This window comes from Protomyctophum parallelum (assembly GCF_964188405.1).
Source record: "Protomyctophum parallelum genome assembly, chromosome: 4".
Lineage (NCBI taxonomy): Eukaryota > Metazoa > Chordata > Actinopteri > Myctophiformes > Myctophidae > Protomyctophum > Protomyctophum parallelum.
In genome coordinates, this window is record NC_139700.1 from 45403376 (window position 1) to 45416418 (window position 13043).

Here is a 13043-nt window from a genome sequence, read left to right on the forward strand (position 1 = left end):
ACAGAGGCTGCCTGACGAAGGTACAGTGGGAGCTTGTTCCATGCCGACGGCCCGTAGAAGCAAAAAGCTGCTTCCCCGTATTTTTTAGTTGCCATTTTTTTGGGCAAAGCGAGCAGGCCGGCGGTGGAAGACCTTTATAGACAAGTAAAATTATTTTAAAATCAATCCTAAAAACAACCGGAAGCCAGTGCAGTGATGCCAAAACTGGAGTAATATGTTCTCTCATCTTAGATAAGGGATCTCTTAAAGGCAATGTCATGTGGCATGGTGATTGGTTTAGTTATTGTAACGCCCAAACCTATGCATAATATAACGGGTAATGGAGGTGTTTCAGGGATTTAGACAGGTAACCAAAATACCAACTTTAGTGGGGGAACACTAAATCCCCAAATTGTGTATTTAGAAAGCTCGAACGAAAATGGAGCCCCTAGGCTGCGGTTTCGACTCCCTAGCCCAACGGCCTTTGCCACGTTACACTCCTCATCTCTCTCCCCATTTCCTGTCTGTCTACTGTTCACTAGCCTCTGAAACCCAGACGTTTTTATTTCCAGGGAGAAGGAAAAAAAAGTCTGGGGCCGAGTCCACTTCAATTCGACATACCGTAGCGCAATCGTCGATCACTCTCTGCTGATTTCTGATCGTCTGCACCTTTGTTAAATTGACGCACACACGTACACACACACACACACACACACACACACTGCTGTGTCTAGATTCTCCCGGCGGAAACTGCCGGGAGCTGCCTATGCCATAGAAAGCATAGGTGGACCCCAGGCTAACTGTTCACTATCAGTAAAGGCATAAAAAGCCATACAAATAGAAGGTCAGAGAATTTCAGAATGACGTTAATTTGTAGTACCGCATTTTACAGGCCTTAATGGATTTAGTCAATAATACAAATCGATTAGGGTTATGTTTGTTTTTTAAATATATTATTTGAGCTTTTCGACTTCATTGATAGTCTCGGACCGCTAGGCCGGGCCGATTAGGATTATGTCTGTGTAGATTTGTTGATTATGTCACATTTCGAAAATGTGGATCAGTGCAGCCCCTTACCATGTTTTTTTTTTAAACTGTTAACTGTCCAAAACAACACAGCATGCGTGGACTCACGTTTGTGTCTTTCTGTGCACCACAGCGCCACCCAGTTCCGCTGGCTGCAGGCTGACGGTGCAGGGGAGCGCGTCAGCTGGGCCGTGGATCACGTTTACATCGGAGAGGCGTGTCCTGGACTCTGCAGCGGACATGGATACTGCACCGGAGGCGTGGTCTGCATCTGTGACGAGGGACACCACGGTAATAAACAACTTATACGTTGAAACACACATCTCTGCTACACACCGTGAATCCATCTTCAAAGGCTGTTTAAGTGGTCAGATGGGTGGGCCGCGAACGGTTTCAAGATGTTCAAGTGGGCCCTGATGCTGAAAAGGTTGAGAACTACTGCACTACATTGAACAGTACAATGTGTGTGTGTGTGTGTGTGTGTGCGTGTGCGCGCGAATTAGGGGAGGACTGCTCGTTGACCTCCAGTGACCTTGCCAGCTCCATCAAGGACAACTTTGAGTCGGGGGGCGTGTCGCAGGACAGCTGGCAGCTCATCCAGGGAGGGGGCGTCGGCAGTGGGTGTGGCCAGCTGTCTCCCCACGCCCACGGAGACTCGCTGTACTTCAACGGATGCAAGATGAGACAGGCCCTCACCAAGCCTCTGGACCTCATCAGAGCTAGGTAAATATATACATACATATACATACAGGCCCTCAGCCTCTGGACCTCATCAGAGCTAGGTAAATATATACCTACATATACATACAGGCCCTCAGCCTCTGGACCTCATCAGATCTAGGTAAATATATACATACACATACATACAGGCCCTCACCAAGCCTCTGGACCTCATCAGAGCTAGGTAAATATATACATACATATACATACAGGCCCTCACCAAGCCTCTGGACCTCATCAGAGCTAGGTAAATATATACCTACATATACATACAGGCCCTCACCAAGCCTCTGGACCTCATCAGAGCTAGGTAAATATATACATACAGGCCCTCACCAAGCCTCTGGACCTCATCAGAGCTAGGTAAATATATACATACATACAGGTATGTGGTCTAGCTTAAACTTGGACTCAGGGGGGTGGACGCCTCTGCCTTGCATAGTCCCCAGTGAATAGGCAGTTGGCCCTTCACTGGTAACCCTATTTTGGACTCATTTTAAATATATGAAGGTATTGCGGGCAGGGATTTTTACCAAAAAGCCCCCCCTTTTAAAATACATACACACATACATACCTACATACATACATTTCAGAAGTTTTAGCAGTTTTTAAGGACCCACTTTTAGGCCAGTGCACCAGAGCAAACTCTTGCCTTTTTTTAAACCCTACCCATTCTAACCAAATACATACATACATACATACATACATACATACATACATACATACATACATACATACTAGTGGTTTAAATGTATAGTTTCATTATATTATAGATATTCCACGGTTATGTTCTTAGCTTACGCATGTTTCTTGATAACTACTTTTTTTATGTATGTGATGTATGCCATGCTTTTTGTTATTGCTTAATGTAAATCGCTCTGGATTAAGAGCGTCTGCTAAATGCCTAAATTGTAAATTGTGTGCGTGCGTGCGTGCGCGCAGCAAGATCATGTTCGTGCTGCAGATCGGCAGCACGTCGCAGACGGACAGCTGCAACGTGGCGCTGGGGCGCGCCGACACGGTGGACCGCGCCGTGCTGCTGCAGTACAGCGTCACCAACGGCGTCACCTGGCACGTCATCGCACAGCACCAGGCCAAAGACTTCATCAAGGCCCAGAGAGTCTCCTACAACATACCACTGTATGAGTAGTAGTGCGCACTGCACACAGCCACACACATTATACAGTACCACTGTTGTTTTTGGCATGCACATTTCTATTTTTTAGTTTAGTCGTAGTCTTTGGAGTGACTCTTTTCTGTGGACTAAAGCACAGTTTTAGTCATATTTTAGTCACCTGGAATGTTTTAGTGTTTGTCTAGTTTCGGTCGACTAAATGTGCAGTTAATTTCGTCGACTAAAATACATTTTGGCGGGCCTTGATTTCGTCGTAATGCTGTAATTTTACACTTCCACACGCTCAATGTGTGGATGGGTGAATGGGTGGATGGGTGAATGTGTATGTAGGTGGGTGGGTGACTGTGTATGTGGGCGGGTGTGTGAATGTGTGTGAATGTGCGTGTGGGTGAATGTGTGTGAATGGGTGAATTAATTAATTAATTAAAGAGCTTTGGAGACCATTTATACAAGAACACATGCACATGCTTGTCAGACACTAGTCGCTGACTGTGTTTCCCTGGTTCCTCCTATTATCCCAGAGAGGCGAGGGTGAAAGGTGTGATGCTCCGCTGGTGGCAGCCGCGTCACGACGGAGCCGGACACGACCAGTGGGCACTGGACCACGTGGAAGTCGTCCTGTGAGTACCACCGGACCCCCAGACCCCCTATCCCACCTCGGGACACCACACCTAGCCATACGCTGTAGGGCATTAAGCAACTAGTAAATACACTAGTCGACCTTGTTGGTACTATAAGTTGACTAGTTGATAAAAAAGATTTTTTCTTTTTTTTTGCCCCAATTTTGTAGGTCTCAAGATCAGGTTATAGGTATAGTCACCAATGTACACAGTTTTTAAATGTACAAATATTTATTTAAAAAAAAGACTCAACTAGTAAAAATGACTAGAAGTGAATGCCCTACGCTAGGCTAGCCCCAAAAAAAAAATAGGATTGTGAAATAACAATTTAAAAAACATGTCTCCGGGTTCCAAAATGAATGTGTTTTTTTTGTTGTTTTTTTTACATGCGTAAGCTGACATTTTACATTATGTTTTACGTTGGGGGAGGTCGTTTTATTTCCCCCCTTTAGAGATGCTTGGAGGCAGCCGCCGGCAGCGCAACGATGCGAACTGCATGAGTACTGGCTTACAAATGTCAAGTTCAAGTGTATTTCTATAGCACATTTCACACAGCAATCAAGGACTCAATGTGCTAAATGTGATTCGTGAAATAAACAAAGCTTATGCAGCGGAGGTGTTGTGATGTGGAGTGGAGTGCGACACCTAGTGGCTGAATGTTAGGTGTACAGCAACTTTAATGTTATAACCTTAAGCTTGTTGTGGTCAATCTGCCAGAGTGCCTCAGTGTCTCGTTGAAACGTCCCAACTCCAGTTGGAAATACAGCTCATTATATATACAGCATATATAATAATATGGAATACATTTGTTTTATGCAATCTCCTACATTCGTATTATCATATCATATCATAATATTATCATGGATCAGAGAAGTTGCAGTTACCATCACATTAATAATGGCAATATTTCATGGTATACATTTTTCGGAGATTAATCAAAACGTCGACCGATCATCGTCAAATTGGAGATGTGAGACTTTTTTTTGCGGGACACTGTTGGTTAAACTCAATTTATTCTCCACGTACAATGGTGTTGCTTGCCGAAAATAACTGATCTTGTCGCCAAGCCACGCCATGATGCGGTGGCGGATAAATGAAGCATTGATGTTCAGCGTGCTACATATTGTTCACATAACAATACATGTTGTTTATTTACATAACAATACATATTGTTCACATAACAATACATGTTGTTTATTTACATAACAATACATATTGTTCACATAATACATGTTGTTTATTTATATAACAATACATATTGTTCACATAACAATACATGTTGTTTTTACATAACAATACATATTGTTCACATAACAATACATGTTTATTTACATAACAATACATATTGTTTACATAACAATACAAATTGTTCACATAACAATACATGTTGTTCACATAACAATACATGTTGTTCACATAACAATACATGTTTATTTCCATAACAATACATATTGTTGACATAACAATACATATTGTTAACATAACAATACATGTTGTTCACATAACAATACATGTTTATTTTCATAACAATACATATTGTTCACGTAACAATACATGCTGTTTACATAACAATGCACAATGTTTACATGTCAATGCATAGTGTTTACATAACAATGCAACATATTTACACAACAATATGCATTGTTTACGTAACATCACATATTGTTTGCATAACAATACATTGTTTACAAAACAATGCATGTTGTTTACATTACACTATATGAAAATATCAATACATGTTGTTTACATAATGACATGTTTACGTAACAGTGCATTTTGTTGCATGTTGCTGCTGGATGTTCGTTCAGACTCTCTCACACACACACACACACACACACACACACACACACACTCTAACACGGATTGGCAATTCCGTACAGACACTTCTATAAAAACCCCAAATCCGTACATATTACACTACCACTAGTTTGACTGCGACGGAGGCGTGGCTTTCATTAGTAGCATATAGGCTCAATCGAACTTCGCAAAGTTCGCCAAGGCAACTCGCACACTTTAGCTCGCTCAGTTGTGTTATGGCTCAAGTTCAACTTGAGACAGCGCCCTTCCGTCACTGTCTATTGTCTATGTACAGTTTTCTAGTAGTGTATGTATATGGAATTGCCATTCTGCACGCACGCACGCACGCACGCAAGCACGCACGCACGCACACACACACACACACACACACACACACACACACACACACACACACACACACACACACACAGGGAACCAGGGAAGGTCACAGCCTTCAGACTGTGCTTTTTTATTTCTGTCTCTTTGTCAACACACCTGTCTCACTCCTCCTCTCACTCCGTTCTCACCTCCTCTCACACCTCACTCCTGTCTCACTTCCTCTCACTCCTGTCTCACTTCCTCTCACTCCTGTCTCACTTCCTCTCACTCCTTTTATCTCTCCTCATCACGTGTTCCTTCTCCTCTTTCCTGCTGCTTGCATCACTTCCTGTTTTGACCTTACATCACTTCCTGGTTTGACCTCGTTACCTCTCGGCTCTGCATCTTCTCCTCCACCTTCCTTCCTTCCTTCCTTCCTTCCTTGCCTCCTTTCCTTCTTGCTTCCTTGCTTCCTTCGCTATGTCCTTCTCCCCTCCTCTTCTTGTACAATGGACAACTACTGCAACTCTCTCTCTCTCTCTCTCTCTCTCTCTCTCTCTCTCTCTCTCTCTCTCTCTCTCTCTCTCTCTCTCTCTCTCTCTCCATATTTTTTGCATAATGTCAATCTCTCATTCTCTTCTTTCTACTTTTATGTATTCTACCTTCTTTCTCTTCTTTATTCTCTCCATCTTACTATTCTACTCTTCTGTTTATCTCACTCTGTTGACTCGCAAAAACCTCTCTTTTCCCTTGTATCTCTCTCTCTCTCTCTCTCTCTCTCTCTCTCTCTCTCTCTCTCTCTCTCCCTGGTCTTGGCTCCGCCCCCAGGCCGGTAGCCCCGCCCCCTCAGACCTTCCTTCGTGACAGCAGCTCCGCCCCTCCCCCCCTTGCCCCTCCCCCCTCCTGTCTAACCTCTGCTCTCTTCTGCATTCTGCTCTCTCATTGGCTATAGCGTCAGGTAAGTCAAACCCCGCCCCCTCCCGCCACGCCCCCTCATCACACCCCCCCACCCAAAAACCCCCCACTCCTCCTCATCCTCATCTTCATCACATTCACACACATATCTATCGGCACACAAAATAATTTTATATCAGTCTCTCCCTCTCTTATTTGTGTAATTCATTAGTTGCAACTTTGTGTTACTTGCCGACAGACAGACAGACAGACACAATCATAGTATACAAACACACACAAAGTCAGAATCAAATATCAAGCAAAATATTGTTAAACGTGCTTTGGCTTGCAATCATAAAATGGTAAATGGTGCATTTATATAGCGCCTTTATCCAAGGCGCTTTACAGAGATTGTGCATTACATTCACCCATTCACACACACATCCATACACCGATGGCAGCGGAAACCATGCAAGGCACCAACTAGCACATCGGGAGCAATTAGGGGTTCAGTGTCTTGCTCAAGGACACTTCGACAGTAACTCTGGGGGAGCCCGGGTTCGAACTGGCAACCTTACGGTTACCATCCAGGCACTCTACCCCTGAGCCACCGCCGCCACTGTCATAGAGGATCCTATCTTCTTTTGGTACAATAGCACCTTTAAGATGGGTGCTATATAGACACCAAAGACTGATGTCATTTATACATCCATACCTTTGCTTTGTATAGGCGGTGTTTGGTCTTTTTTTATTGATTGAAAAAAAAAACTTCCAGAGTAAAATCTGCCATATCTGCTGGCACTCTAGAGCCTTTATTTTGAAAGATGCTTGCGGCTACAGAAGTGTTATGTAGTTTAAAACCTTACTGGGTAATTCCCCTGATGGTCACTACCATCATTGCAGTTCATTGTTGTAGTTCCCATGCAGGAGCTCTTAATTGAGCCTTTTGAACTTCAAAGTAAAACAAAATAAAGTAGGGGACACAGAGCTACACAGTATACCTTTGAAGTTATATAAGGGATCAATTTAGAGCTCCGGGCGAGGTTCCCATAGCCCATGCAGCTATCCCATAGATCAGACACAACATCCCATAGCTCAGACACAACATCCCATAGATCAGACACAACATCCCATAGCTCAGACAGAACATCCCATCATATCCCATCCCATAGCTCAGACAGGACATCCCATAAAATGTCTAAAATCCCATAGCTCGGATACATAATAGCCCATAATATTCCATAGGCCAGACACACCATCCCATAAAAATCCCATAGCCCAAGACAGAACATCCCATAGCTCAGATACAACAGCCCATAATATCCCATAGCCCAGACACAACATCCTATAGAACGAAAATGCATCGCATGGATGCACCTGGGACGTATCCTCAGTGATGTATCCCGAGGTCATCGGCGTTCCGGGGTCTCGCGAACATCATACCCCTCACTCGGGTGACCCAGCCAGGGCTGATCAAGTCCCAACTTACGTCCCAGTAGCTACCCTCGATCAGACCCACTAGGGAAAGACCAGGGCCACACAATCCTTTGGAACCACTCCGGTGAGGTGGATGCGTGCACGCTTCTCGCCCTCAGGTGTCTTATTTGTGAAGTGAGACTGTCTGAGCATATTTTGTCGCTCAATTTTGCTAGGCTTAGGGGGGACGACAACGCAAGCGCACTTTAGTGGGCACGGTCCCGTGAAATTGTCGCGTGCATGCTCGTTTCGTGCACACACCCGCGACTCTTTTTATTTTAGGCTACACATACCACGCCCTCATGGGCGGACCTGGAGCAGACCAGTGTCCCCATCTACCTCCAGATTGATGGGTGAAAGTGGTTAACGAAGCTCTGAGAAGTGTTGATATCTTGAGATTTACACACGCACACGCTCACACACACACACACACACACACACACACACACGTCACACGCACGCACACACACACACACACACACACGCACACACACACACACACACACACACACACACACACACACACACACACACACGTTGCATGGCATGTCTGTCTGTCTGTCCGTCTGTCTGTCTGTCCGTCTGTCCAGTCATGTCCGCTGTCCACTGACAGACGACATGCTCTGAGCCAGGAAACGCACCATTCTGCCCCCTGTCTGCTGCCAGGAGAGCTGCCCACTCAAACATGCACTGTGCACACGCACACACACACACACACACACACACAATGGTGTTTAATCAGGAAAGTATCTGCGACATGCGCAGGAACGTGTGCGCACCTGTATAATTAGCACAGACTTTTTTAAAGATGGAGTGCCATGATTTCTTTCCACCCTAAAACATGATTGTTAGGTCTTATTGTTATATAAGGAGGAAGATTTCCTTTCAAAAAAGTGTACAGTATTTAGATTAAAATGTCGTTTTTATGTGGACACACCCCACCAGTTCATTAAGTATGCCTGGTTTGCCTGGTGGGTGGTGATGGGTCATGGTGATCCACCTGAACTGAAGCCGCACCCTGTAGTTCTATGATCAATGTCACTATATAACTTTTTTTTTTTATTGGCACGTTTGACTGTCAAGGGTTCAGCCTCCAGGAAGAAACCCTAAATACAAAGGGAATACATTATTGTACATAAAACGACTACAGGTGTCTAATGAAGTACTGTCACCTCATAGACCAGGGTTCCCCAATAGGCGGCCCGCGGGCCATTTGCGGCCCACAGAGCGCCCCCTTGTGGCCCATGAAAGAATAAAAAAATGGCATTAAATGGGGGTCAGTAGCCTATGCATGTCAAACTGGGCATCCTTTTCAAATGGGGTCTTGCCCTGAAAATGAATTTTCAGGGCAAGACCTCGACCTCGCGCGTGCAGACTCGGCCCCCAGCCTGGTACGCTAGTCAAAATATGGCCCTTGAGGAAAATTAATTGGGGAACCCTGTCATAGACACATGAAAAACTGGAAAAATACAAACATTGTGGCACTCCATCTTTAACCAAACACGCACACAAATACACTCACACACACACACACACACACACACATACATTCATCCTTCATCCCACATTCATAGCTCCACTCCTTCCATCACCCCGTACCCCCCCACACATATATCCACCCCCCCCCCAAACCCCCCCCCCCCCCCTGCTTCTCAGCGGCTCCTCCTCCCTGTCTGCCCTGTCTGCACACCTGGCTCACTGGCTCCGCCCCCCGCTGGATGGAAGAGGCCAATGAACAGGCTAAGATCTGTGATCTATACCACCGCTATATCACCTGAACCAACTTCCTGTTTCCTGTAGTCTGCTTCCTGTCTGTCACTCTGTGTTTCCTTGTAGTTTGCTTCCTGTCCGTGACCATGCACTTCAACCCGCTGCCATTATAGACGCAAATGTATTTTCACCCCAAATTTTAACACATTTTCAAAAGGTTTCACAAATATTGAAACTATAGCCGATACGTTGCGGTGCTAAAACTGTTCTGAGTGGCTTCTATAACAGTCATGTGATCTGTGATCTTGCAGATGGGTTATTTTTCGCTATTTGTCGCCCGTGAAGTCGATGGCTTTGAGGGGTTGATTTGTGATGTCTATCTATCTGTTTGTTTTTAGTTTTGTTGGTGCTAGTAATAATGGCTGCTCCGCCCTTCACTCCACACACTCAAATAATGCAGTGTGTGTGTGTGTGTGTGTGTGTGTGTGTGTGTGTGTGTGTGTGTGTGTGTGTGTGTGTGTGTGTGTGTGTGTGAGTGAGAGTGTGTGCGTGTGTGTGCGTGCGTTCGAGTTTTCGCGTCTGTGCATGTGGGGGGTGAATCGTATCCTAATTTGTAATTTTATGCAGGTGTGTTCTTGCCAAATTGACATTTAATGTCTTTGTCATGCGTTTGCATATTTGCATATTCATCCTGTGACGTGGACACGTCATGAATATGAGTGGAATGTATATACACGCCACACCCGTGTACGCAATAAATTACGTGAAATGTCAAACGTCGGTTCGAGACATTCACTGCAACGCATTCTAACTCCCAAGACGGCAAACGGGTGGCGACTTGGGATGGGTTTGACCAAACGGCAAATGTTTGATGTCTCAGGAGTCACATGTTGACTATAGGGGGGATGTGAGTCACAGTTATCTCCCTACCGGGACGTAACTCGACTTAAGCGAGTTTCTATGCTGAACGTTGCGAAGGTCCACTACTTGCTTCAGGCGACACACCTCCGTCGATTATAACCGTTTTGGGTTTTTGAGAATGGAACTTTGGCAGACTGGTGTTGCGTCAAATCTATAGTCTATACACACCGCCACGTCAAACGTTTGGTCACATTTGTCCCATGAAGTCACTAGAGTACGTTTTAGGAGTGAGAGTATGTTGTTGTACACTGTAATGAAGCAATTTGAACACTTACCCCCCATAGTGCGTGTGTGTGTGTGTGTGTGTGTGTGTGTGTGTGTGTGTGTGTGTGTGTGTGTGTGTGTGTGTGTGTGTTTTACGTCTGATCCTGTGACGTTGTGCTGTAGTACTGTCATTGCAGATGTGCCGCTAGCCATTAGCACCATTCATTGACTTTCATGTTCCGCTTTGTAGATTAGCATGGTGATCCTATCGCTAGTTCCCATTCAAATTAGCATGGTGATGCTGCTGTCGCTAGCTAACTCCCATTCCCCTGAGCAGTATAGGCGGGTTCTACTCCAGCATGGATCTCTGAACACCGCTGTCTGTGTGTGTGTGTGCGTGTTTGTGTGCGCGCAGGTGTGTGCGTGTGTGTGTGTGTGTGTGTGTGTTAGGGGTGCAATGGTTCAAAATACTGAACCCTGCGGTTCACTTGAGAATTAATTTCAGCTTTTCAGTTTTGCAATTATGCACCTTTTATACTGCCGAAATTGAAATTGACATTACTACTGTAGGTCTGTCACTGTAGAAAACCCCTCCCCTCCCCACAAACGAAATCAGCAACGACACTGGCAAAAATAGCCATATCTACAAGCATCGCGAGTCGCGACACATTGTTAGCTTGTACATTGTGTATTTTCTTGGAAAGAAACACTTACTTGCTCACTGCTTTGACTTTGTTTTCGTCCAAACTGGAACAACTTTACATATTGTTTTTGCTAATAAGCATAGTAAAAGGAGAGAATTTTCCAAATATTTTTACTTTCTTTCTTATATTTTTTCCTTTAGAAAAAAAAGGAAAAAAAGAAAAAGAAAAAACTGAAAAGAAGCTGTGACCCGAAAACTGAGGTACTAAACCGAACGCACGGGCTAACTGAACCGTCGCACTGCTAGTGTGTGTGTGTATGTGTGTGTGTGCGTGTGCGTGTGTGTGTGTGTGTGTGTGTGTGTGTTTATACGTGTGTACATGTACATGTACACATGCATGGGTGAGAGTGTGTGCATGGCATAGCGATTGTGTTTCATACGTTGGGGGTTCTTCACATGTCACTAACGTTCCATTCCCCCCCCCCCTGTACCCTCTCACTGTGTGTTGTCGCCCCCTAGCACGCGCAAACAGAACTACATGATGAACTTTGCGCGGCAGAGCGGCCTGCGTCTGCACTACAACAGGAAGAGGAGGAGCCTGAGGCTGCGGCGCACTGCCTGAAAATACAACCGCCCCAATCAAAAAAACTACCCACGCAAATCAAAACCACCTGCCAATCTACACATCCACTTGGCCTCGCCCACGTCCTATAACCAATCACCGAGCCCCCAACCACCCCCCCCCCCCTCCCGAACTGGACCCACCGCCACACCCCTGTCCAATCAGATTCAACAACACTTTCCAGCCAGCCAGCCAATCAGTGGTGAACAAGTGAACGATGATGATGGTGGCGGCGGCCAATTTTGTCAACGCTCTATTATTATTAGTTTTTTTTTAATGAACTTTCAGGATTCTGGTTGTTGTTTTCTTCTATAGGCTAATTGTTGGCGTGGTTTCTTCTATTTTGATTGGTCCGTTCCCAGTTTACCCCTCCCCCCCACCCCCTAACACACTGTGAAAGTTGAGAGATAATCTTTAACCCTGCTGATCAGGCCCCAGCTGTTTGCCTCCCACACATGCAGTTCCACTGAGCCACCACCAGGGGGGGGGGGTCCTTATTACCGTAACCACTTAAACACCAGCGTCCTGTATATAGTCCGATCGACAAGCTCTGCGTTGAGCTTTCCCCGACAATAACAAGAGCATAGCAAAGACACTGGTATAGAGCCCTGAGGTACTCCGGTCCACCTTCAAAGGGTTTAAGTGGCTACGGTTACATGCTACCACCACCATCCGACGCCCCGGCGTCAGAACACGCCAGAAGTTTGTGTGTACTGTACATCTTTAGCATGGTTAGTGTAAAGCCTGGACATATAGGACATATATTGTATTTCCTTGACCTTGTTTATGCATGGTCCCTACAACAGGGGGCACATGGGGGGTGTTCGTATAAACTCCTCAGTCAACACCTTTTCCCCCGCACTGCTTGAAATATATCACCGCCACGCAGTCGTAAACACAGTCGAAAAACAACATTCCCGACAATATATACAGTATAGGTGTGCCGGAGGGGGGTGAGTGACCACCTATACAGTTTGG

The 13043-nt window shown here is 45.3% G+C and overlaps 1 protein-coding gene across 1 annotated transcript in view; it reads left to right on the forward strand.

Annotated features, from left to right (window-relative positions):
- The window catches only part of reln (reelin), a 146760-nt gene extending 133952 nt beyond the window's left edge, over positions 1 to 12808 (forward strand). The window contains exons 57-61 of the mRNA XM_083762828.1: positions 1139 to 1296; positions 1509 to 1728; positions 2668 to 2865; positions 3382 to 3480; positions 11963 to 12808. Of these exons, the coding sequence (XP_083618954.1) occupies positions 1139 to 1296; positions 1509 to 1728; positions 2668 to 2865; positions 3382 to 3480; positions 11963 to 12065 (778 nt within the window). The 3' untranslated portion in view covers positions 12066 to 12808. The remainder of the gene's footprint in view (positions 1 to 1138; positions 1297 to 1508; positions 1729 to 2667; positions 2866 to 3381; positions 3481 to 11962) is intronic.
- Positions 12809 to 13043: the final 235 nt, after the last annotated feature.